The sequence below is a fragment of the Larimichthys crocea genome, chromosome XII (assembly GCF_000972845.2).
Source record: "Larimichthys crocea isolate SSNF chromosome XII, L_crocea_2.0, whole genome shotgun sequence".
Lineage (NCBI taxonomy): Eukaryota > Metazoa > Chordata > Actinopteri > Sciaenidae > Larimichthys > Larimichthys crocea.
The window spans coordinates 12,229,351-12,256,739 of record NC_040022.1 but is presented as its reverse complement, the minus strand read 5'-3'; the positions used below and the strand labels follow the sequence as shown (position 1 = coordinate 12,256,739).

Here is a 27,389-nt window from a genome sequence, read left to right as displayed (position 1 = left end):
AAAATGATGCAATGAGTAAAAACATTTATTTTTCTGCACATTTTAATAAAGACCAGTGAATGAAAAATGCATGTATGAGTGTGTATAGTTACATCAAGATGTAGGTAAGTAGATAGTCAGAAAGTCAGCATAAATATAGTGGAAAAGACAAGAAAATGAAATAAAAAATCTATTAAATAGAACACTGTATTGCTCCTACACTGTAAAAAAAAAAAAAAAAAAAAGTCTGTATATTATACGGTGAAAAACCATGACAGTAAAAGACCGTAAAATATGTCAATAAATATTACGGTGTTTTAATTTTCAATTAACAGTCTCTAGAAAGTCAATAGAAAATACTTCTATATTTACCTTATAATGCCACATAAATAAAGGTTGTGAAATATTTCATGGCATATTTTACGTTCTTGTAATGTCAAATTTTGACAGTTTTTCACCATAAAATCTACAGACATTTTAAAATACAGAATAAAACACCAACCCTAAATGTGACATCCTTTTGTTGTAATGTTAGAACAAGTTATACCGTATTTATTATGGGTTTTTTTGTTGTTGTTGTTTTTTTACCGTAAAACAACAACATTTTTAGTGTAGTATTGTTGGTGCCTTACATCAGAAGGTTGAGTTCACTACCTCTGAGTAAACTAGCAAACCACCATGTAATAGTGGATTTTGTTGGTAATTCAAATCATATTTAGTAACTAATTTCTGTAAAACTTACAAAAACAGCGTTTGCATTTTAAAAATGAAATGTCGACCTCGGACCTGACTGAAATCAGTAAGTTACTGACAATAATGAATAACTTCCCCCTGAAAATCATTACCGTATACGGGTTTAAAGAGAGCACTTGAAGGCATCACACAAACCCCACCCTCTCCGATTTCCTGGCTTGTGATTGGCCGAGCTTCACCGTCCCTCAAAACAGAACATCGTTAGCTAGTCGGAGTGAGGGGAACAGGTTGAAGAGAGCCGGAGGAGGCTTGTTTATTCAAATAACGTTGGTTGCAGATTGTAACCGGACCCAACACACAAGCTGGTGAGGACTGTCGTTCCGCTTCCTTTAATTTAATGGTCGTTATTGTATTTTTGGTCCTGGCTGCGCAGTTAGGCTCTCCGAAACGTGAAAAATCAATTCGCGCGTTCAAAAGCTACGAGGCACATTATCGCGTTAGTACTGCTGTGTTAACGTTAGCTGACGCTATCTCACGATGATACAGCCGAACATTTAATATTAATTTCACTTCATTTGTATTAATTGCGTTGTGCCTAATAACCACAACGTCAGCACACAGTGTAACCTCTGAACACATTCATATGGGAATAACACACAGCACCGTGAACGGCGGAAACCTGTGTTGTCCTGCTTAGCTTAGCAACATAAGGCAGCTAATGTCGCGACTGTGTTGATAGTCGCGATGGACGATATGCAGTTTATTGCACATGCACGAGCTGGCTTATTTAAACGTCACTCGCGCCATAAAAGATGAACTGAGATAGTCTTATAATTATCTGAAGCCGCACATGGTTACATATGGCATCAGCCATTGTGCTCTGTGCTCTGTTATTGTTCCACAGGTCTCGTGTGTGTGTGTCAGCAGGCTGATAGAAGCTGTACACACTCCAAGCTACAGAACACATATATGCTCCAACACACACACAGCTTCATGCAGTTAAAGAGACTGGACAGCACAAGGTTAAAAGTCAAATTAAAGCTAACTACACGTAGATCTGCAGGTGGGAGAACCCTGTACAGACAGATGACCTGTCACTGTTAGGTCTGAGTGTGCGCACACAGTGTGTATCATTTGTCTCATAAGAAATTATGATGAAATCCCCCTGCTGTTATTCAGTCTCAAAGGAGAACTGCTTACTGCTTTGCAGGAAGTTCATAAATGAGCTGCGAGGATCTTTTGTCCTCTTTTAAAGAACACAAAGCCACAGTTAGTAGCTTCAACACAGCTTCTTAAGTCTGAATGTAACCTTTTAATGAGATCAAATGACAAACCTAGACCGTTCCTCCTCTACTCGAGTTACCAGAGTTGATTTTAAAGGAGGTAATCCTCCCCTCTTGTTTCCTCCGCTGCAGGAAGGGCTCAGCGCAGCGTGGGTACCCAGGGATCCACTGCCTGAGTGTGGGGAGAGCAGAGGTCGAGACCCCAGAGACATGAACCACACCAAGGGCGGCCTGGTCATCTTCACCGCCAACTCGCACCCCTCCAGCCGCGAGCTGGGCAAGAGAATCGCAGAGTGAGTACAGGAGACGTGCACACAGGCAAACAGAGCAGAGTGATGCAGGCACAGACCGGTTATTTTACAGTAAACAGCCCATATGAGTCCTCCAGGAACAGGTCGGTCACCACCTCTGTCCTCGCTGTGTTGTAGCAGGGATTTCACTTCTGATCCTGAAAGTTGAGTTTGGATGTGTCCGTTTGAATAGCTGGTTGTGCATGCTTCAACACGTATGGGGTTTACAGTATGGAACCAGAGCTAGTATTAACAATAGCAACACAAGCTTCATAGCAGACTGCAAATTAAAGTCACTTTGCAAAAAATGAGTTCTCTCATTGACAGATATGTATTTCCTGCAGCTTTGTATCCTATCTGTGCAGCGCAGCATGTTTTTCATAGTGCTCCAGAATTCACTAATGCAAGTGTGCACAACTCCAGGAAGTGCAAAACACTGAATAATGATGTGCATGGCAAAGTAGAGGATATTATATTGGCCATTTATTTTTCCTTTTTTGTTCTGTATGACAACGTTCAGAGTGTCGGTCAAATCAGGAGGAGACACAATGAGCAAACAAAGTTGACCCGTGTTTTTAATTGGAACATTTATATTAAAATTATAGATTAACAATATTTAATTCACGTTTTTCTCTTTAAAACAAAAAACATTTGGCCCATCCTGAGCTTCCGTCACCCTCTCAACCAATCACCCTGAAAAGCCAACAAATAAAAATCTAAATGGATACAAATATCAATTCTAAAGGTTTAGAATACCAGTGGAAGCTCTCAATGTGCATTTGACGTTTACTAAATGTAGAAAAGCATCAAATCCTCGAGGCGAGGCAGAGGGAGAAATCTCTTCACCTGAGAGCAAGAAGATATTGTCTTAACCTCGTCCCACACCTGACATTAGTGTCACCAAAGGTCCCCTGACCCCCCCCTAAAAAAGTTGTTATAAGGGTGGAGTGGAAAGGGTTAAACAGATCTGTCATGGCTGAGTGCATCTGCATTTCAAACACCAGCCGGAGAATCTGAATTCAATGCAAATGAGTGAAATGCACACGTGGACTCCACAAGGACATAACACACACCGCATGTTTATAAAAACAAAGCGAGTATTTGGCTTATCACACACTACATTCCATACTGTGCGTGTAAGTGTGTAAGAAGCAATGTCACAACAAATAAATGTCTGTCTCTCTGTCTGTCTCTCTGTCTGTCTCTCCTCTCTGTCTCAGGCGGTTAGGGGTGGAGCTTGGTAAGGTGCAGGTGTACCAGGAGGCTAACAGAGGTAAGGTGTTTGTCAGGCAGTATGACTCCTCATGCTCATGTTCATATTCACTTCTTTTTGCAACCATCAGGTCTGTTCCACTGAGGTCAGTGTCTCTTCTGCAAGACTGACCTGAGTACAGCAGAACCAGTGGAACAATCACACAGCTTGAAGTCCTCCAGTGGGATGAGACTTGTTAGAGTTCACTCTGCTCATGTGGTGTGAAGTCCTGTCAGTCCTCACAGGTTCCGTGTTTTCTCGCCGTGTAACTGTACACAGAAGTTACACGGTTGGGTTCACGCTCCGGTTCAGGAGTCACGGTTCAGGAGTCACTGTTCACTGCATAAGTGTCAGATACAAAGTCCTCTGACTGAGGAGTGTTTCAGATTCTAAATATAACATCAGTAAATTAAATAATAACTGTATGTTAGTGGACAAGAATCCTGGAGCGGAGGTGACTCAGCACATTGAGCTCTGTGTGTGTGTGTGTGTGTGTGTGTGTGTGTGTGTGTGTGCGTGCACGCACGCACGCACGCGCGCGCGTGTGTGTGTGTGAGACCAAAAGTCAAAGATCTGTTTGCACCGTTATATTCAGATGAATTATTACTGGTTATAAAACAGGCCTTAGGTGAGACATAAGGGTCCATTTTATGTTTTATAGTTCATTATGTATTAATTGTGTCGTTACACTTTTTAGTCAAATGTCCTGCTGGCTGTGTTATTATTAAAAAAAAACAGTTTTTTACATGTAGAGTCTGATTGAGGAAACGTTTTCTAATGTCATATCATTATAACACTATATTTAATGTAAGAAGTTCTTTTCTGACACATTTCAGCGCTGCAGCAGTATTTGTGGTGTGTCTGTGTGTCCATGGGCTCTTGTACGTTCATGCTACAAACTGCTCTAACACCTGCTGCAGTGTGTTTTAAGTGTAGTGGACTTTTCCTGCGGTGTACAGCAGTGAGTTTGTGCCCAGTTCCCAGAAGACGTTTGTGAAACAGTCGCTGCACCTGCTTTATCAAACAAGTCAGACAAAACAAAGAGCAAATGTTCAGCCTGCTAGATTACATATCTGAAGTACAGACAAGGTCTTCATGGCGTAGAAATAAAACGGTAGAAATGAGTCCAAGAACTTGTTATGTGCTTTGAAAATCAGAATGTTCCGTGGAATATAACTTGTAGTCGATGGATGAATCTTCTATGTTCCTGGCCTGTGCTTCGCTCAGTCCTGGATTATCTAATAGTGGATGTACGATGATGAATATTCCAAATGATCGTTCAAAGTCGGACAAAGTTTCTTGGCTCTCAAACTGCTGCTTGCATAAACTATCAAACAAACGGCATTTGGGTTGACGTTTTTTTTCCTCTGTGCTTCTGCTGGACGTTTGGCTCTGCAAGAAGGCGTTTAGATTTCTGATCTCTGAACCGTGGGAGGCACATTTTTGGAATGCTAGTATCTACAATTTCACACAGCATTGGGGGGGGGGGGGTGCTCAGATAACCCTCTAATGAAGCCAACAGGCCTTGCAGGCTTTGTTATGAGCTGTGAGCTATGTGTATGTTCTGCTCCTCTCATCCTCACATCCTGTTTCGTTTCCATAGAAACACGGGTGCAGATCCAAGAGTCGGTGCGAGGCAAAGATGTCTTTGTGATCCAGACAGTGTCCAAGTAAGACAGCGCGCACACACACCATTAAACATTTCGACCCCGTTCTCCCAACGAAGGTCACCCTCTCTGTCTCCCTCTGCCCTGTCAGGGATGTGAACACCACCATAATGGAGATGCTGATCATGGTGTACGCATGCAGGACGTCCTGCGCCAGGAGCATCACAGGCGTCCTCCCCTACTTCCCCTACAGCAAGCAGTGTAAGATGAGGAAGAGGGGCTCCATCGTCTCCAAGCTCATCGCCTCCATGATGTGTAAAGCCGGTAAGAGGGAGAGGGTCGCTTCACAGCGTACACCTGATTACATGCAAAGTCAACCGGTGTCTACAACTGTGTGTGTGTGTGCAGGTCTCACCCACCTGATCACCATGGACCTCCATCAGAAAGAGATTCAAGGCTTCTTCAACATTCCAGTGGACAATCTGAGAGCCTCCCCCTTCCTGCTGCAGTACATACAGGAAGAGGTAACAACACATGAGCACATGAACGGATGTGCCGCGTATGTACTGTGGTCGCCGCAGCGATACGCAGTCATTCTGATGTTTCAAACTCCACCCGCTCCGCCGTGTTCCGGTTCAGAAGCATCCCAGAACAGGCCTCCACATGGCTCTGCATGAAATACATGGTTCTTCTATTTTTGACGGACACTGTGAGCAGCCCGCGTCAGTGTACACAGAACACCTCGTGGTGGCAGGAAGCCAGACACATAAACAGCATAGAGAATCCGGTGGATTTTCAAAATAAAACACCCTGTGCAAACTGCCGGTTGTAAACACCAAATCTGAGCAAGTAAACAAAGTCTGGTGGTTTGAGTTCGCATGCAGGACGGATCTGCATCTGTGACGTAAGGCGTGTCCGGTGGGGTTTGGAGTTTGGTGTGTTTCGCTATTGTGAAAATAAGTTTGCTTCCCCAAAACAGAGATAATAGAGGCCAGAACTGCTCACATTATGCAAAACTCTGACAGGAATCAGGGTCAGCTTCCACACAGTTGATAAATAAAACACACTGACCGTGTTAGTAGTGAATGTGTACCTGTGAGCATGTAACTAACACAGAGAAACCAAAGCTCGCCTTTCCTCCCAGTTACTGCTGCAGTATTTAGATAATTATTGTGTCTATCATCTTCATTGTATTTAAATCTGACCGTTTGATATATGTCTTTATTTTCCATGATCCTCCAGATCCCTGACTACAGGAACGCTGTGATTGTGGCCAAATCTCCAGCCTCTGCCAAAAGGTAGTCTCACTTCATGGAGTTCATCGTCAGCTGAGCCGAGCTGCAGAGCTGTCACTCACTAAATCAGACTAACTATTAACTAACACGTCGTTCACGTTGTTCTCCGTCACCGCTCTGACTTGGAGGGGTGGATGATGTTAATGTAGCAGTGTGCAGCACCACCGGGGGGAGCCAAAGTCAGAATATTTCATATTTCATACACTTGGACAGAGTTCCATATTTATGTGTAACTGTTGTTTGTGTACTTGACGTACTACACCCTCTACACCCTCGCAGCTCCAGACAAAGGGTGCAGCAGCTTGTCATCTGTCCTTTCTGTGCTCGTGCAGGGCTCAGTCATTCGCCGAGCGGCTGCGTCTGGGTATCGCGGTGATCCACGGTGAAGCTCAGGACGCCGAGTCAGACCAGGTAGACGGGCGACACTCCCCACCCACCGTCAAGACCACCGGAGCCATTCACCCCAGCATGGAGATACCATGTAATGCCAGCACACATACACACACACTAAACAATAATACATGGTGCAAACATAGGAGAGCTCATTGTTTCTGTTTGCAGTGTTGATCCCTAAAGAGAAGCCTCCCATCACTGTGGTCGGAGATGTAGGAGGACGCATCGCCATCATAGTGGTGAGAGCCTGCAGTGTTTTAAACATGTGTGGAAGTAACAAATTAGAAATGAATCCAATTCCATGTTTGTGGTGTCTTCTCACTAGAGGGCACTGTGCTGTGCTGAGAGCTGATTAGATGTGTTTGTCCCACAGGACGACATCATCGATGATGTCGACAGCTTTGTGGCAGCAGCAGAGACACTGAAGGAAAGAGGAGCCTACAAGATATTCGTCATGGCGACGCACGGCATCCTCTCCTGTGACGCCCCGAGGTTCATCGAGGAGTCAGCCATCGATGAGGTGAGCCGGGCGAGCCAGCGCTCTGAAATCTTCTGCGGTCAAACCAACTCTCACCTTTCATATCTCATGTTTCATTCTCTCTCCTCTCCTTCAGGTGGTGGTGACCAACACCATCCCCCACGAGCTGCAGAAGCTGCAGTGTCCAAAGATCAAGACGGTCGACATCAGCATGATCCTGTCGGAGGCCATCCGCCGCATCCACAACGGAGAGTCCATGTCCTACCTGTTTCGCAACATCGGAGTGGACGACTGAACAGCCCACACACACACACACACACACACACACACACTCATATACATATCATTTGCCTTTACACACATCTCTTCACACCCACACACGCACACATAGGGGTGAATGTCAAACACTGAAATTGTATCATAACATGCAAATATAACTGCTAACCCTTTCCTTTGAGTGCAGCTTAACATAGATGATGCCTGAACACAATTCTACACACTAGTTTTGTTCTGTAGCTCTGACACACACACACACACACACCTGAATGGATGTTAATCATCTCTATAGTGGCTGCCCCCTCTTCTCAAACCAAACCTCACTTTTTTAAACTCTCACCTCCAGTCGCCTCTCCATCGTGTGTGTTTCCATAGAAATGAATGTCGATGTTAAATCTTAGTGCGAGAACAAATCTGTTAGCGTCGAATGTTCCTTGCAGTACAATCTTTTATCGCTAATATTCAGAAAGAGTGTCAGTGCCTTCGACAGGACATGCTCCCAACACACAGGCCTTCATTACTCCGACACGCAGTCGCGTCTCCACTAACAGAGCTAACTCTTATCGGCCCTTGTAATTAACCCAGGAATATGCAGGCTCCCGGCTAACGAACTTGTCTATCAGAGCGTGTGTTTGACCCTCCGTCAGATCCTTGTTTATTAATGTAGTGTGTGAATGTGCTGCTAATCTAGTTAGTATAGAGTCCTACCAGCTAGCCATTTGTCTGCGTGGTTGCCATAGCACTTAGCTGCTAATCTGGTGTCAAATGTACTAATTGCTAAACAGAACTGGAATTCAGGCAGGAAATCTTTTCTCAGTCTGGTTAATTGGATGTTTGAAACATTACATGGCAGCGCACTCGTTAAATTCTGTCTTCATGAGTCACCCATACGAACGTTGTGCCATGGTCTCAATGCCTGCTCATCTTTTCTATTTGTTCACGCCACAGAGCGGTCGTCCTCCAGCCGGAGGCGCTGCCACTCACAAAGAAACTGTTGTAAAGCTGCCAGGTCCACATTTAAAGTCGCTGCAGTGTCACTCTGGTCAGAAGTGGAAAGTTATTCTTAATCATTTGGAAAATGAATTCTTGATCCTGAGATCATCACGAGAGACTGAAGTTAAACACATTCTACCTGAGTTAAAAAGACAAAAAACACACACTCGTTCCAAACTGCAGCTACAGCTGGAGGAGTCTATTGAAACTTTTTCTGATGAGCAAAACTTGACTGAAGCAGGTCTTTGTCACTTTACCAGATGTGTTCCAAAAATGTTTTGTATTTATTTTCTGCACTTAATATGAATAAATATGACCTTTAAAGGTAAAGAAGAGTGTGTTCTGTGCTGTTTGTAGCTGCTGACACACTGATGTTTACCGTGATCACCATCTTAATTTGGCTTGTTAGCATGCTCAGACTTTGAGTCATACAGTCACAAGTCAAGTGGAGCTCAGGCTGATGGGAATGTTATTAGTTTAAGGTCTTAATTAAAGTTAATTACAATTAATCCTTTAATAAGGGTAGATATTTTCACATATTGACCTCATGCTGGTTTTGATGGAGGAAAATTTGAAGAATCAAAGTTTTTAAGATCCATCTCTATGGCAACATGAATGTCTTTGTCACAGGCCATCCAGAGGTTGTAGAGACATTTGACTACAGTTAGAAAGCTTTGACCTGTATTTTCTACTTTTCTAACTGGAGTTATGTTACTTAAATCAGCCTAAGTATTGGCTGATGACTGATTTTTATTGGCAGTTTGTCACACTATATGATTGTTTACAGCTGAAATCTTGTATTATAACATATATATCAAATCTAAAGCTTCCTAGAGCTGCCCTTTGATTATTAACAGTATGGTAGTGATGGCAGAAAGGTGATGGCTCAAAAGGCTGCAAAAGTTACACTTATTGTTATTTATTTCTGATTATTTTTCAGTGTCAGTTTGATTTTAAAGATTAAAAATTATATTGAAAAGACAAAAAAAAAAGTGTGAATAGAACAGCTGTTCAAAGCATCAACCTGTCAAACACTCTTGGTGAAGTATTTCAACTGGATAAATTGATTGATTTAATTCAAGACAATCAACTGTATTAAAAAAAATGTCACAGTTCATCAAAGCATATTATGTTAATCAGTCCTCCACAGTGGAGCAGCAGCAACTAAAAGTTGCCGTGACTCAGCCGAAGAACTTGATCAGAAGAACAGTCTGATGGCTCGCTGTCGCAGGAGATATTGGGTAGTTCTCAAACCAGGCAGCTGGATCTCCATGACCCTGTGGTGGCTTCATTGGGCAGAAACTCATCAGAGCCCAGGAGGTGGTCAGATTGGATCAAGTACAACAGTCATTTAGTGAATCAGTCACTCAATAAAGCCATCAATCCATCCAACCCCTCATGAGATATTTGCTACCAGAGACATGGTCACTTACTTATGGGTGACATTTAAAGTTCTCCCTCAGATCAGGCAGCTGGATCTTCATCACAAGTTGACCATGTGGTGGCTCCAGAGGTGTTCATCCTGGCTGCTGACTCCTCCATTATAGGCAGCAACTCATCAGAGTTCGGGAGGTGGGCAGACTGGAATAAGTATGAGAGTCAATTAGTAAACCAGTCAATCAATCAATAAAGCCATCAGTCCGTCTAACATCATGAGCTATTTCTGCAAGGACAAAACCAGAAAGGACAAGTCCAGTGTTGTCGTTTAAGGGTTAGGGTTAGGGTAGAGGTTTCTTCATTTCTGAGTATAAGAACAATAGATAGTTGGTTCCATTTTATAATGATACATACCTGCTTGTGCAATTGGTCGCACCTCTTTCACAGACAGAGGTTTCCCTCTTTGTTCTTTGAGCAGATCATAGAGACTCCCATCCAGCATCTCAAATGCTAGACAGGTGTTTCCCATATGATCAAACCACTCAAAGAACGTCACGATGCTGGTCTGGTCTGGATTCAGGACACTCAGAAGTATCAGAATCAGAAGTACTTAATTAATCCCCGTAGAGAAATTGTTTGTGTTAGAACTGATGTGTTCTAACATGGACACCTGGAGAGAAGACAGGAGACATGAAACAGTTTAAAGTACATACTGTGATGGAGGCTACACAGAAAGGGAATGTAACTGTATGTCATAAGAATCAAAAGAAGTCCAAAGTTATACCTCTTTGTCCTTGACATCATAAAAGTCTTTGAGGATCTTTACAGCAACTGTCTCTTCTGTCTCCAGCCTTTGGCACTTGGCAACTCTACCAAAGCAGCCTTCACCAAAAAACTCCAGAACAGAGTAGCTGGGAGCTGCTGAACAGAACTTCACCTGCCTCGACCTCAGGTGCTGGTAGAGTGACTGGCTGTGAGAAAAGACGGTGAACATGGAGAGGAAATATGTAAAGTTCAGGTGTTCTGTCTGTGAGGGTCATTCAGTCCACACATGAACAAACACACACCAGCAGACCATGTGCTAATGGATGTATCAAACACTGCTGATATTCTCACCTTTTCACTGAATTAATTTAAAACCAAATAAATATATATCAGATGAGATTAAGGTGAAATGAGCTGTATTTACAAGATTTAAAACCTCCTGCTCTGTCCTCATATCATAATCATATTTTAGGAGCAGCTTTAGGCTGGTCGGTACAGAGAACATTTGTGCCTGTGTTTTTCATTACAAGTCTTATGATGTATAATTTTGATTTTGACAGAATTTGAGCTAAATGTTTCCACCTACTCCCAGTCTTTATGCTAAGCTAAGCTACGCTAACTATGTCCTGTCTTCAGCTTTGTACTAAACACACAGACATGACATTTACATCCATTTTCTTATCTTATGTCAGGAGGTAAGCAAAACATTTATTTCAAGGTAAGCTACACTAACCATGTCCTGTCCATTATTTGAAAGAGTCAAACGTGGGACAGGCTTTGCAAAGAAAACGTCTCATTTCATTTTTATAGATTAAAAATTGCATTTTTTTTTGCAAGTGTCAGTAGAACAGACACACACACAGACACACAGACACACACACACACACACACACACACACACACACACACATTAAACGCGTTAAAAAAAATTAACGCAATTAACGCGGTTTTGTTTACTTCCGGTGGCGGCCGCCATTTTGGATGTGGCAAAGTGTAGCTTTGTTTCCCAGATATATTAGTGTGTGAATGGGTGTATAAGAGGCATTAACTTAAAGCCCTCACGGAGACTGCGCCCTGCGGCGGCGCCACATTGCCCACAGCTAAAACCGGCCCTGCTTGTATTAGTTTATGTCTATGTCTATGATCTATCCTAACTAAGGAGAGTCTATGTATAGTTCTATGATCTATCCTAACTAAAGGAGAGTCTATTATATTGTTATGATCTATCCTAACTAAAGGAGAGTCTGTATATATGTCTATGATCTATCCTAACTAAAGCAGAGTCTATGTATATGTCTAAATCTATCCTAACTAAGGAGAGTCTATGTATATATATCTATGATCTATCCTAACTAAAGGAGTCTGTGCATAATGTCTATGATCTATCCTAACTAAGGAGATCTATGGCGGAAAGCTGGATAAGGACCGATTTTAGGGGAACATTAATTTTAAAAAGTTGCCCGACGGCTCGTTGGACAAAAACAAGGCAATTTGCACAGTTTGCAAAGCCGAATTTAAATTCCACAGAAGTAACACGACTTTAACATATCACCTTAGAGCAAAACACCCAGTCTACACTACCGGAGTGCACTCGTCAGTATATTTCCTCATTCTGGCTTTTTTCTATTTGCACTGTGCATTGTGCACCTTAAGCCAATAAAATGAATGAATTTAAAATACTTTCTCTGTGTTTATTCTACATTAATTTGATCATTTAATCTATTGATACATTTATTGATGATTAATCGCGATTAATTACAGAAATTTTTGCGATTAATTAGTTAATTTTTTAATCGATTGACAGCCCTATATATATATATATATATATACACACATCAAATTTAAATTACCATTTATGTTTAATACGTAATATAGGCCCATTAAATAAATAAATAAATAAATAAATAAATAAAAATATTTAAACTTGATGGCTGCAATAGAGAACATGGTTATGTGTGGTGTGGTGGTGCACTGTGTTATTTCTTTAGCAGGCGTCAAGTAATGTAACCTGTAACATGTTTCACAAATTGCAAATGGGGAAGATGACTTGGCTAGAGACTGAAACAAATTTCAGTCAAAACACTTTTGAATCCATGTCATTTATCCTGTGAACACTGGATGTGGGCTGAGCCTTAGGCAGCATTATATAACAGTAATATTACACAGTGATGCATCAGTACCAACACATGCTTGGGAAATTCAATTGTCACAGTGCCTCGTGTACACTAGGTGGATAAGAAATGACTCATGAAAAAAAATATATAGAAGAAAGTCGTGAAGTCATGCTGATGTTAAAGAGTCTAACAGCTGTTGGAATGAAGGATCTGTGGTAGTGTAATTTAATATCATACAATATATAATAATATATCAGTCAGAGGAGAATAAGTACTTAACTTGTAACACAGTTTCTGTTTTTCACATTTAAATAGGTATTTATAGGACAACCAGTTTCAGAGGGTAATACCACTGTAGGTATCACAGAGTTGAGCTGGAGGACATCAGAGGGAAAAACCACAAATCATCTCCATAAAATATGATCTAATTACAGCCAAATCAGTCAAATAGGTGGTGGTGTGTGACTTAGTGCCGTAAAATGTTACAAACCTTTCGCAGAGAGTCGTGCTCAGAGCACAAAGTTGACGCTACACAAATTTTTTTAAGTAAAAGATCTGAACATTTCGTTCATCACTGCATGGAGCTGTCCATAGACAGATCCTGGATAGACATCTTACGTGAAGACAGCAGGTTGAGATCACTGTGTTGCACCTCTTCCTCCTCCAGTACTCTCTAAATATAGACAGATAGCTATGGCAGGGTATTATACACACACACACACACACACACACACACATACACACACACACACACACAAAGGAGTCAAATCAAGTTTCTTGTTCAACATATTTCATGTTTATTTATTAATGCTGACAGACAGGTATTGGTTCAGACAAACATGGTGGCATCGACTAAAGAACAGAACCAGGCAGAGAAGGAAATCTGTTTCCAACCCGAGACACACTCAAAGGTCGGCGTGCATGCCGTCAGATTGTCCCGCTCGCACTGCTCCGTCCATGGTCATTCACCTAGCGCATCACATGACACCTTTCTCTACTCTCATCGATGTATTTGAAGAAGTCAAGCAAAGGGTTAATATTATAAAAAAAAAGGACTGAAGTTGCTCCAAAAATGCCATGAAATGAGGATATTGGAGTATAATAGCAAAAGCAGATGGAAAATTCCAACAAGAACAATTTAAAAACTACATCTTTGAAACATTTTCCCAGTTTTTTTTTTCTCCAGTTTCTTAAAAGTTGCGTGAACACAAGTTTATACTCGATCTACGTAACATCTGTTCTACTGCTTCTACCTGCTCTGGCTGTGACGTGTTTAAAGACTGCTTACCAGTGGTTACAAGACAGATTTTCCAATAAATTAGCATTGAACATGGCGTCAACGAGGCCAAGGTCAAACTAGACTTGCAAAGATAAGATCTGCTCCAGCCATGGACACAGAGGACAGGTCAGTCCGACCCTTCAAGGTGGCCTGCAGAGATCTCGGTTTACATAATGAGCTTCTGACTGCAAAGTTGGTTTCTATCGTCACTCTTAACCCTTAGGCAAGGCACTAAACCCTCTAACCTGCTCCAGCAGAGCTGCTCAATGGGCCAACAGTTGGGGGGGGCGGGGGTGGTTTTGAAGGTCGGCTCCTAGAATGTGAGATTTAAGATATGTGGTGACAAAAAAAACACAAAGTGTCACGGAGAAAGGCATCAGTCTGTCGTCTCACTACAGTCTGTCAGTCTAAACATGGTGGTTCATCTGTACTGTGCTCACTGGCAAACACTCTTTGAACACTGGTAACACACTTCCTGTTTTTTTTTCTTTTTTAAATGTGATGGGCAGACATGAGGGGTAACAACTGTGACAGTCAGCTACAGCTAGCGCACATCTGAAGGCTTCGTAAAGGCAAAAGCAGCATGTTAACTAATACGAACAAGTCATAACAAGGCAAAGTGATCACTTCCTGGGTTTAGCTTCCATACACAAAGTGATCGGGACTTGATTTGGTGAGAAAACAGCGTTTGTACAGCTCACATTGGTTTGACAGAGAGATGAAACTGTAATAAAAATACTTAAGAAATAAAAAAAAATACTCAAGTGAGTTGTGTATGGCTGATTTTCATTCCTTTAAAAATCTCAAAGATCCTCCTGTCCAGGAGGACCACAATGTCAATATACTGCAAGTTGTGAACAAATACTTACGATGTATTTAAAAAAAAAGATCTTACATGAAAAACATCAACCTTATACTGTGAGTTTGTCCAGTTTAAACATACTGTACTTATATCATGACAGCTAATCAATCCATCATTCAGACGGCTGTTGCCGGTGTTCAGTTGTTCGTATAGCATGACATATTTCACCATATATCCAGGGCAGAGACAGAAGACAACAGAATAACAACCTTTGTCAGTTGCTTAGAATGTCACATATTTCCTGTTTGCGACGAGAAAATCGAATCCAAATTCTTTCCTGTAGGTCAGAGGTCAGTGTGTGTGAAAGTATCCGGGGACAGACTGATCAGTGTAAAACAAGCTGAGCACAAATACATTCTTATTAAAGTCACTGAACACTGAACCAGAAGAGGCTGGTCTCCAACAGTTAGCAATTTGTGATATATTAGATTTGAATTTTCCACATATTTGTCTTTGTAAGATGACCACAATTTAAAAACTATTTTTAATATTAACATGATTGGGCGGGTCTACAGCCATACAAGTGGCTCCATTAAAGCTGCACTTAGGCGGTTCTTTGAATTAAACGCACTGATTGTTCACAAGTATAACGTTTACCATGTTCACCATTGTAAATTAGCTTGTTAGCTTGCTAACATTTGCTGATTAGCACTAATACAAAGTTAGCTGAGGCTCATGGGACTGTCATTGGTTTTCTTGTAAATCAAAGTATTTGACAAATTAAAATTTTGACCATCCTGAGGGGAACATGAACATCTACCACATTTAATGACAGACTATCTAAAGTTGAGATGTTTCACCAAATATTAAAAATGTTGATTTCATGGTGGTATTAGAGGATCATCAAAGTCATTAGGATTCATCCTCTGGGAACCATGAATGCTTACAAATAAATCTGAGCCAATCCATCCAATAATTGTGGAGACATTTCACTGGAGAAGGGATACATTTGAGCTGCACGTTGCTAACACATTGAAATCAAAGATAGCTGCATGTTTTCTGATTTTCACTGAATGCAACCTAATCTGAGCTTGCCAGCAAGCTGTATGATCTCAGTACACACACACACATAACTGAGAATAATCAGCACGGTGAACGATGGCATTAGAGCAGCAAAATACACAATGAGCCGGTTCATAACTCGGAATAAGTTACTTTGTGTGTGAACACTGTCCTGTTGAGCACCATTATGCCATCCACATGCAAATATGAGCCTCATATTTGGAACATCAAACAGTCATCAACCACTGGATTATACTCATATCTGAATAGTTAAATATAAAGTCATATTGTATAAACAGAGATGGTACTGTAGCCACAGTGTCACAGGTTCAATGACAGCCATGTGAAGGGAAAATGTCCTAATTTTTAATTTTCACAGGCAAATTAAGACAAATCTGCATCAGCCAATTAGAATATGGACAATATACAGTAACTGATTCACATCTCTAGTTGAATATATGTTCAAGATTTGACCCAAAGAGAACCTATTATTTGACAAGTAATACTATTTCTTTGGTTGCTTTAAATGTTTCAAGCACTTTAAACAACTTTCTTTCTTCTGAGTGTTTTAAAACTGTTCATAGCTATTCTGATTTTCTGACCAAAGAAGCAACTTTGTTTGGAAAAAAGACAAAGATGAACCTGATACAACATACAGTGGCTCTTTGGGATTCCTGAAAATGATCTCCCTTTTATTGACCATACAAACACTTCTGTATTCAACCCACTTTTAGACTATGTCAGGCATGTATCACTAACTTAAGTTAATCTTCTAAACTCATAATACTGGCACTGGGACCTTCTACTCTTCTCCTAATGCATAAGACGTGGAGTGTGTTTACATGCACACAGTTTTGTGAATAACACTGGAGCTCATATGTGAAGGTCTACTTTCACAAACATTTCTTAGGGGAGAAACTATCCTGGTATGTTAGCAATGGCTTCATTTAGAAAAGACAAATACTGATCAAAATATTAATTAAAATGGAACTAATGGAACTGGCAAGGACTAACTTATCCTTACATTCATTGTATTTGATGTTTTAGAAAGTCAGTAGACTAAATTAGCATCTATGCTAAAGGAACCTCAAATAACTAGCTATTAGAGCCTCATTCATATACTGGTGGGCTTATACGGAAGCAAAGAGAGGCCATGATAATTTGAATTTGAATAGCGGATTCTGAGATTTAAATACTACTGAATTTATAAGACAGAACTTCACTTGTTTAAATTCAGAAAAACTACTCAAAATCTGTTCAGTCCAATTCTAGTTAAAAAAAAAGAGGGTGTTTTAAATTAGATTATCACATCAAGGTGTCTATTGGGTCGCGTTCTATCAGTCACATGATTCAAGAAAAAACATTTCGAGTGACTGGAAACCTGGAAGAACTGTGGACAAAAGAAAGAAAGAAAAAAAACAAGTAAAAAATATTAATGCTATAAATTCAGCATTATTTCAGTTTCATGAATATTCCGTAGCTGTTAAATCTTACAGTTAGGTAAACAGTTGCTTTTAATTTTTATAAATTATTATGGCATTTCTTTGCTTCCATAGTAGCCGGTATCGGTCAAAAGATATGGTTCAGAAATGTCAAAAATATGTTCATTAAAATTGGAATTGGAATCACTTCTTGGTCATACCTCTTTATTAACCAAATTCAAGCATCCGTAATAGAAACATTTGTTCTAGTTAAGTATTTATATATATAACTTTTGCTGCACCCACTTATGCATGTAATTATTTCTGGAGCAGTTCTGCCTCCAAGAAATGTTTGAACAACTGACGCTACAGAATGCACCTCGAGATATCCTGCTGTATCGACTTTGTTTCACATGTAGCCTGAGCTCAACAGGTTGAAACTATGCAGTCAGTGCAAGTGGAAGGTGTACACAAAACAATACCAGTGCATCAAACTAGCATATTCTGTTTTCGTTGTGACCCTGGATAACCTCGCACCGCCTCAGAGTATAGCACATGATCCTGGTTAAACAGGAGCTGGTGTGCATGTAAACCCACAGATACTGTAGTAAACACCAACAAATATACACCATTAGAAGCTCTATAAGCACACATTAGACTATTCACACCCTGTTTGCCTTGATGGTGATAGAAAAGAGATGAAACAGACTGAATTTGGACTACTGAACTATTTCACCCTCCACAGTAAGACGTCACTCATCGCACTGCCTTACTCTCTGATATGAGACCCACTTTGTTTCTTAAGCCATTTAAACACTTTAAATACATGTGTAGAATATATACAAACAAAATGTCACCACAGTTCAGACCACACTGCGCCTGATTCCTTCCATCGCTTGCAGAGTTAGGCTAGAAAAAAGAAAGGCTGGGGGCGGGCGTTCTGTGTTTTTCACAGTTTGTCACTGATCAGAAATTTGTCGGCCATCTTGCTTCATAGTTTTTATTACTTAACTATCAACAGGTGGTGGCCATTTAATTTTCTCCAATGATTTTTTTGTTACTACCAAGGTTCCACTTCAGAAACTGTGTCGAGTCTTGAGGTGAAAAATGAGGTGGACGTTTCTCCTTGTAGCTTTTGATATGATTGGTCAATGCCAGGAGACTAAAAACACGTTCGTCCTCTTCACGAGAATCCAGTCCGAAGGAACGGTCCAGTTCGCCGAGTTCAAAAGTAGCATAACGACAATCACATGACCTTTTGTCCTTTCTGTTTGCTCTGTTGTACTCTGCATGCCTGTCACTCTATAAAGCACTTTGTGACGAGCCTCTTTAATAAAAGCGTTCTTTAAAACAAATCAAACCAATCAGAGAATCCTGGTGAGATACTGTTGTTGAAGAGAGGAGAAGCCGATACAAGACCATCCACAAGTAAAGTACAGGTTGTTGAATGTGGTTTCCGTGTTGATTGCCAAGCTGATTGCCAGGGAGACACACAAGGAGGATTCTGGGCATTACAGAAGGTGCATTCTGGGATTGGTTTTATGACCGACGGTGCTCTAAGCTGTTGGCAGATGTCAGATGAGAGGTTGCGTCTTTCCTCTTTGTATGTCACCCTCCTCGTCCTCTCTTTTACAGTTCTCATCCCTGTTTTTTTTTAAATTTATTTTTTAATTTAATTTTTTTTTACTACCTGTCCGTGCAGTAAATGGTTGATTGGAATAAAATACAGCCCAGGTCATAATGAAGGCAGAGCTCCTCCTCTTCCAGTCACAGACAGGAGGTAGGGAGTAGCAGCAGTCTAGGAGGGTTTGGAGGTCTTGAGGGCATCCACTTTGGTCTCCAGGTCTGTAATCTGTAAAAAAACATAGCAACAGAGTAAAGAATAACTAAATACATTTAAACTATACCAACATTTTGAAAAGAATAGTACTCGTTTCACCTTGAGCAGACTTGGACCCAGGGTGGGATCAGGAAGACTTTGTTGATATACATTGTGGGTGTGTTAGAGGCTGTGACAGTCATAACCATTACATTTGATACTTTCTTTGATATAAAACATCTCAAATATACTGCTAAGAGACGGTTATGATTATGCTGCTCATCAAAACCACACTTCTACCTGCATTAGAATTAAAAATGCCGAGCTTCAGGCTACACTTTGGCAAGAAAAGAAGATGACGCACGCTGTCGTTGCTCCAGTTACACGGTATTTTGGATGTACACACCGGGAGGACTGGCAGGAACACATAGTCCTCATGGAGCTATTAGCAGAGAGAGACTCATGAGTTGTTTTTAACGAGTTGGTCTCCAACACGCCTGTGCATCTGCACTGCACGGGGAACTGCAATGTGTAAACATAAGAGGACCAAGGATAGAGCCTTGGGGAACACCACAGGTCAGTGAGCATCATCAGTGACTACAAGGAAAAGTTATATGGGAAAGTGTGAAGAATGTGCCCATGTTTTCAGTCCAGAAGCTTTCTAGAGTTCAGCAGCTCTCAAACGGCAGCCAATTTACGAACTCTTGAATGTGAGTCCAGTCTAATGCCTTCACAGCTGATGATGATAAGGAAAGCGAGAAGAACAATATCCATGCACAACGTGCCGACACTTCTCGAACACTACCGATGCACATTCAGGTTCATGTCAACTGACCATCACAGTGGTGATCACAGTCCTTTTTGCACTGATGCTATTCACTATCATGAAGTCAAATGAATTGCTGTTAACCAGAAATCAGTGTTCACAAAGGTGCTTAAAAGAAAAGACAAGTTTTGTCTTTTGCATTTGCCAATGCAAATGTCTTTTTCTTAAAAAATGCAAATATATAATAATAATATATATAATATATACTGACTACAATGGAAAAACAAAGACAGAAGTCATGTTTTACGGGGAAGAGCTGGCACAAAACTCTTCACTGAAAACCAGTGTGGTTAATGTGAGTGTTTTACAAACTAACCTTTTCCTGCAGGTTGTCCGCCTCCTCTTTGTGTGTTGCCTCACTCTCTTCTTGTGCTCGACGCTGAGCCGTCTCCTTCTTCAGGTTCTCGATCTCCCTACAAAGTGTGCAAACACACGTGTTAAAGTTTGTGTGTTTTTTACTCCCTCTCTTAAACCTTTAGTGTCCTTCCTTCCTTCCTTCCTTACTTCTGCTGGTACTCTTTAATTAGTCTCTTGGCTTTGCTGTATTTCCTCTCTAGGGTTTGGTACTGAGCCTGGGTTTCTTTCAGGTGTTCATCCACAGCCTGAAAACACACACACAAACACAGTCAGTAAATGGAAACTAGTTTTAGTTTTAACTAAATAATGAGTAAACATACGGTACTTCCTCTGTCCATGACTGATAGTTGTCTCCTTGCTTTTAATGTTCATTCTCTCATAAATTACCTTACACAGGGACTGTGCCTCCATCCAATAGCCCTCCAGTTTCTCCATCCTCTCTTTACTGTCCCGGATGTTTTGCTCCAACTGAGCACGCTCCATCCGCCAACGCAACTTATCCTGCTCCGCATGAGCCAGCTGGAGGTAAAGGGGTGGGAGTGTGGCAGGAGGAGGTGGTATGTGGGAGGTAGAGCCAGCATTAAGTCATCGTTCAGCCAGCAAAGGAATGATGTTATGCTAGTGTATATTTTCCACTGCAGCCTGGATACTGCAGTGCATTACATTTCTGCATGTTAAGAAGAGACTGAACGTTACGTGGTCTCACCTTCCTCTTTAGCAGCTGGATCTCCGCCTGGGTTACTGCATGTTTAATCTGGAGCTGCAGACAGAGGCAGAGTATAATAACAGATGAAAACACACACACATACACACACACACACACACACAATGAGTTAGCTTCAGGATTCAAATAATCAAAATCACATTTACCTCCTTGAATTTGTGGGCCAGCTTCTCCGGGTCCAGCTCCACTGGAGACAACATGTCCTGGTTCTCGGCCAGGTCGAAAACCTCAATGGAGTTCGGAAACACCGGACTCATCTCCTCCTCCTCGTCCGTTGCATATTCACCTGTCTGAACAGGAAGAGATGGAAAAATAAAAGTATTACATTATTAAGAGATGCTTATTTGTTTGGTTGCTAAGAAGTTAGCTAAGAAGCTTTATACTACTCTCATGTCTGTACTGTACTTGTAAATTTGAATCCAACGCTAGCAGCTGGTTAGCTTAGCTTAGCATAACCTAGCCTAAATTCTGGAAACAGATAATCTAGCTATGTCTCTAGTCACTGTATCGCTACATGTTATTAAATATATAGAGCTAAAACAGTCACGTGGGCTTTATGTAGCAATTATGTAACGCAATACTTATTATATAATATTTTGGGGGAAAAAGCTGTTTTGGTCTCTTGCTAAGACATATATGAAACCAAGGCCCACACGTGACCTCGTGTAACCTAAGGATAGGAAATTCCATAACAGATACCACTATCACATCTATATATAAATATGTTGCTGTAGCCTGCAGTCTGTTAGTTTAGCTTAACCTAGACTAAAGGCTGAAACAGCTAGCCTCACTCTTTCCAAACAAGGTCAAAACCTGCCTAGCAACCTGTCTAAAGCTCACTAATTTCCATACAAAATGCTGTTTCTTTACTGTAAAAAGCCCAACTTTAAAACGACTTTGTGAGCTTTGGAGGTGCTGCCAGGTGGATTTTGCTATCTTTGGACAGAGCTAAACTAACCGTTTAACCTGGTTTCCTGTGTTTGAGATAAGTTAGGCTGAGCAGCTGCTTGTGTTAGCTTCATATTTGAGAGCGGGTACTGAAGCCAATAAAAGTGTTCCAAGAATGTTGCAGTTCATCACAGCGATACAAGTTCAGACTCAAAGTCTCACTTCTCTCTCTCTATAATTTTATTTGGAGGAGGATGCGTCATACAAAGTGGTACAAATGGCATCCAGCCTGGAGCAGACCGCATAAGTATGAAATTACAAATTAAGTGAAAGAAGCAATGAGCTCTTGCTGGCGGCCTCACAGTTCAGACTCTGAAACTGAATGCAGCCACTGCCTGTAACTGTCTTCCATTAAGAGGCTTCACTCACACAGCTGCCTGTTAATCATGTGTCCTCTGCTCCCCCTCACGTTACAAAGTAAGTTAGCTTCACATCAACATGACCACCATGCATTTCCTGGGTGAGAGCGACATTACAGCTGAGTAAAATATAGCATTGCACTTTCATATATCGCTCTGCGATGTGGTGACCATGCTCTGTATTTAGCTGTGGTTACACAAAGACAAACTAGAGTCAGACAGGACTGCATTTATTATTAGGCTACATCAGACTGCCAGACAGAATCACCTGAGAAATTACTGATAAGCCACTAACCTAACTCTAATTGGGGGTCCGCAGAGTTACGGGCCAATTTTTGTCATAATAACTGACAATTTTCACCAAAATAATATGTGAAAATTAAAAAATGAATACAAGCATTAATATGCAATAATAGGCTACATTTGACAAAAACATTTTTAGCTGTGAAATTAACGTGAAATAAATAACGTTACTAATGCAAGCTACTAGTTTGATAATAAGTCAAGCAGAATGGATGCATTTGTCACAGTCACCTCGGCCCTTAGGGTCCTGAAAAGTTACTTAAATTGTATTTGAACAGATTTTTTTTTTTTTGCCTAAAAAACGTGTCCTTACATCCAGAAGATATTAAAATCAGTCTGAAAACATCATGTCAGTCTCTATGTATTACCATAGACACAATCTTGACGTCTTGATGTGGTCCCTGCTGATGAGGAATGATGGCAACTTACACTTGTCAATCTAATTGCACTGGATAATCTTGGATATTCTTGCTAGAAGTAAGGGGAGGATTTACATTCGGCCCAGTCACCCGAGTGCTGCTGCAATTTGAAAAATGGAGCATACCACTGGAATAATTCAATATTTCTTTAATAATTACTTATGATCTGCTCTTATTGAAATACTAAAAGCTATCTAAAAGGCTGCTATTGGAGTGCAGAGCTGCCAGTTACCCACTGCGACCACAAGGTGGAGAAACTGTACTGGGATTGAAACTACAGGCCACGTGGTGGCACACAGACCGACATTTTGTCACACACACACACACACACACACACATCTCTCTTCATCTGTTCATCTCGCTCTTGTTGCCTCTCACTCAAACCTCGCTCTTATTTCCTGCAGCTAACGGAGGCTCATGAGCTGACGAAGCAACATTAGCTGAAGATGTTCAGAGTACATAGATGTAGCGTCAGAGGAACAGCTTTAGAAGTGTACATTAGAGCGCCGGGGGGGAACTTAGTTTGAGTGATCAGATCACATCGCTGTTTTCACTGAACACAAGCGTTTCCCATGAGGCAGAGCTGCTGCAGGGCTTCCTGTCTGAGCACGTACCTCCTCATCATCGTCCATGTACTGTTTGTATCTCTGTTCCATCATCTCTCTCTGCCACCTCTCCTGTTCCAGAGTCTGCTGGATCAGCTGAGCCACTTCGCTCTGCTCCCCCGGCTTCTCCCGGCCAATCACAAACCTGAAAAACATTCAGATTCCCATCAGTCAAGTTCATAAACTCAAAAAAAAAAAAACACACAGTCGGAAATCTGGAGGATTCAAGCACACACTGCAAACGTTAAATCGTTTCATATGCACACAACAGAAATCAGAAAAATCACACACTGCAGCCGCACACCTGGAAACACACCAATCACAGACCTGAGAATTTTAGCTCATAGCAACCAAACACCTGAAAAAAAATGTGCAATTTATTTCAGAAATCTGCACAAAAATACACAATTTATGTCTGAATATGATATTAATCAAGTGTGTGTGTATGTGTCAGACCTGACGGTGCCAGTGGTGTTGCGGAGGACGGAGGCAGCGAGGCTCTGAGTGACGCCGACCAGGCTGGTCCCATCAACCTCCACTATCAGGTCATTCACCTGGATCCTACACACACACACAAAGAATATAATGTGTGAAAACGAACACCACCACCCCCAACCTTTACTACATCCATACTCCTACATTCTACCATGTTACTCCTTTTAATATTATTATTTTCTATTCTAACATGATATCTTTGTCCTGTATAAAAGCCCAGCTGCTGATTTGTGTGTTGACAGCTGGCCTTCTGCTCAGGACACACACAAACCTGAAGTTTTCAGTCAGTGCAGGGTGATGTTAGCTAATTAAACCTCACAGGCATTACTTTATGATTTAGGCTCATCAGATTCTTTTTGTCATCTTTTTGTTGGCAGGCTGCTCATAATGCAAATGAAAGTGAGGATTTGATAATTAGAGGATTCAGGGAAACAAACTGAAGGAGACTCGAGGCGTTTACTTTCTGTTGGAGCTGAGGACAGCACGGAGCAGAAAATGTCGGAAATGAAGTTTTCTTACTTTGATGATGACTATCTTTTCACACAGAACCGGTTCTACAAGCTCTGCTGTTTAAAAAGTGAAACTCTGCACACGTCACTGTGCTGTTTGAGGGTTCACAAGAGAGATGCCACCATAGTTACTTGGTGGCTTATCTGTTCCGATGACACATCTCTCTCTCTCTCTCTCTCTCTCTCTCTCTCTGTGTAGCATGGTGCATGACCACAACAAGTGTATTACACTGTGCAAGCCTCTCACATATAATACATTAAAATACTTTGAAATGTGTATTAATCCATGGCTGGAAATAGTGCCCCAAAAATCAGCTTCAGGAGATAATCTGAGAGCTACTGACTGATACATCTTTTTAAGTTTTTTGTTGACAGGAAACAAGAAACAGAGAACGATGTGTGGGACACAGAGATGAAGACAGATGGAGAAAGGACAGGTGGAGAGCGTACCTGCCGTCTCTCTGTGCAGCTCCACCCTCGGTGACCGTCTTAACAAAGATCCCCAGTTTCTCCAGGCCCATATCAGCTCCTGCACCCATCCCTATGATACTGATGCCCAGACCATCACTGTCTGAGAGACACACACACAGACAGACATGTAAATATCACCAAAATACTGACTTTTATCGTGTTATTAGTATCATAATAAAACATGTTTGTCCTTATTCAATGCTAATATTTCAGTATAGTTATTACGCTGTGCTGAGAGCAGCTGTCACGGAAGGTTGCTGGTTCCAATCCTTTTGCAGAATTACTAGCTGCTAATTAGGCTAATCCGTGCTAACTTTAATCCCATAAGGGGATAATGTAGATGCTAGCAGAGAGTGCATGTCCACTAGCAGCACGCTGCCAGTTATCTGTGCACGTGTGTGTGTAGTTACATAAGAGGATTGACTGAGTGACTCTCAATGATTGTAAGGATGTGTGTGTGTATGTGTGTGTGTGTGTGTGTGTGTGTGTGTGTGTGTACCTTTCTCCAGCTCCACAGGAAACAGGTCCAGCTTCTCGACTCTTTTCTCCAGCTCATACTCGGCTGAGGCTGCCATGGGGTCAACGTCATCATTGCGCCGATCGTAGTCTTCGTTAGAGTAGGTGGTGAAGACCTGCACACAGGGCAAAGGTCAAAGGTCAGAGAGCCTCCCGCTCTGGATGAACGTGTCGGAGCTCTTAGTTCAGGAGTGTTTCATAAACGCCTCAGGAATGACTTTCTATCTTCAAACACAGACTGCTGTCACTCAAGAACCTTTTAAAGATGAAATATTGATGTCATGTTAATAATACGCATATGACAACATTGTCTAAACAATCCACAGATTCTTAAATCATCTTTTCTACAGTTATTGTTACAGACTCGCAATCAACTGAGTGTAAGTGAATGTAAGATGAATCTGATTCATAGTAATTCTGTAGATATTGTAATAACATCTTTACTTTTTTTGTTAAAATCGCTGTGTGTATTTCACACATAGACACACACACACACACACACACACACACACACACACACACATCCACATGATCAAACAGGACCAGATCACCGAAAGCTTCATATTCAACAAAATATTATGCAGAGTGGTTGAACGTGCGCCTTACCAGAAAAAACACCTCTCAGTACAATAACACCACAAAGTGCGACACATCTCTGAAACAGTTTCAACACAAACTGAACATCAGTACCTTCATGAAGAAAACATTCATTATTACTGTTGAATTAGACGGATTAGTTTCACTAATGTACTGTACTGTAGATCATACAGGACACACTGTCAGTATATATACTTCAAATTTCCTTTATTTTAATATATTACATACTGTACTAACAATGCCACATCACACACACTGACTTAGTTCTTCACTGTAAACCACTACAGGCTATGATCCATCTGATTCTAGCCACTCCACCTTTCAGAGCTCACTTATCTACCACTACCTTGAAAGATAATGTACGAGGAAACACACAGATATCATTTGATTTAAAATCTCTAATATTTTCTCTCATAAAAAAGTACTATCAGATCAAGTATGTGTAAATATGAATATGCTCTCACATTCCCCACTCTCCATCACACCCCTCCCCCTCTCTGAAAGGTCAGCAGCATCTGTCTCCCCGGTGACCATCACTGTGATCACGTGGCCTCGTTTCCGTAGCAACCACAGGCTTGTGCCCAGTGTGAGTTTGGCACTGCCCTGCTCTTTCTCTCTCTGTCACTGTCTGGCACATATGCTAATTTTATATATGCATTATGTGTAGGATGTGATTTTTACAGTATTTGCTTTTTACAACGTGAATGTGGCTGTGACACACACACACACACACACACACACACACACACACACACACACACACACACACAAACAGGGTTAGAGGGCAGGATTGTTAAACTGTTTCCTGTAGTCACATTTCCTTCCTGTTGAGTAACTTTAAAGCATCAGAGTGCTCCCTGTACACGTCATGAACACACAGTCTCAGCTCTGACACAGAAAACACAACACAACAGCCAACAGGTGGAACAACAACAAAATGTAACCACACCTACTGACACAACAAACGCTATAACTTAACATAAACATAACTATAAATATCATAAACCCTCACTGTTTTACTAGAATATGAGCTGATAAAATGTCTTTAAACTGAGTGGCTGGATGCTGAATGGCTAATCTCA

At 41.2% G+C, this 27,389-nt stretch overlaps 2 protein-coding genes across 3 annotated transcripts in view; one reads left to right on the top strand and one right to left on the bottom strand.

Moving 5' to 3' along the window:
* The first annotated feature begins 889 nt into the window (after positions 1–889).
* On the top strand, positions 890–8,869 carry LOC104919485 (phosphoribosyl pyrophosphate synthase-associated protein 2). 2 transcript variants are annotated; one of them, XM_027284910.1, is made up of 12 exons: positions 890–1,037; positions 2,088–2,248; positions 3,466–3,518; positions 5,101–5,167; positions 5,256–5,428; positions 5,513–5,628; positions 6,347–6,402; positions 6,732–6,880; positions 6,961–7,031; positions 7,166–7,312; positions 7,407–7,602; positions 7,794–8,869. In XM_027284910.1, exons 2-11 carry the CDS (start codon positions 2,166–2,168, stop codon positions 7,563–7,565), a joined length of 1,074 nt encoding a protein of 357 aa, XP_027140711.1. In that variant the 5' UTR covers positions 890–1,037; positions 2,088–2,165; the 3' UTR covers positions 7,566–7,602; positions 7,794–8,869. The 2 variants fall into 2 exon arrangements, with proteins under 2 accessions (XP_027140711.1, XP_010729826.1); XM_010731524.3 differs by having other exon boundaries at positions 891–1,037; positions 7,407–8,869.
* A 4,699-nt stretch (positions 8,870–13,568) lies between these two features.
* LOC104919487 (neurabin-2) overlaps positions 13,569–27,389 on the bottom strand; it is a 30,381-nt gene continuing 16,560 nt past the window's right edge. The window contains exons 6-15 of the mRNA XM_019272863.2: positions 25,694–25,826; positions 25,174–25,294; positions 24,176–24,280; positions 23,729–23,864; positions 21,232–21,375; positions 21,068–21,121; positions 20,749–20,880; positions 20,509–20,606; positions 20,321–20,417; positions 13,569–19,211 (exon numbers count right to left, since the gene is read on the bottom strand). Of these exons, the coding sequence (XP_019128408.2) occupies positions 19,158–19,211; positions 20,321–20,417; positions 20,509–20,606; positions 20,749–20,880; positions 21,068–21,121; positions 21,232–21,375; positions 23,729–23,864; positions 24,176–24,280; positions 25,174–25,294; positions 25,694–25,826 (1,074 nt within the window). The 3' untranslated portion in view covers positions 13,569–19,157. The remainder of the gene's footprint in view (positions 19,212–20,320; positions 20,418–20,508; positions 20,607–20,748; positions 20,881–21,067; positions 21,122–21,231; positions 21,376–23,728; positions 23,865–24,175; positions 24,281–25,173; positions 25,295–25,693; positions 25,827–27,389) is intronic.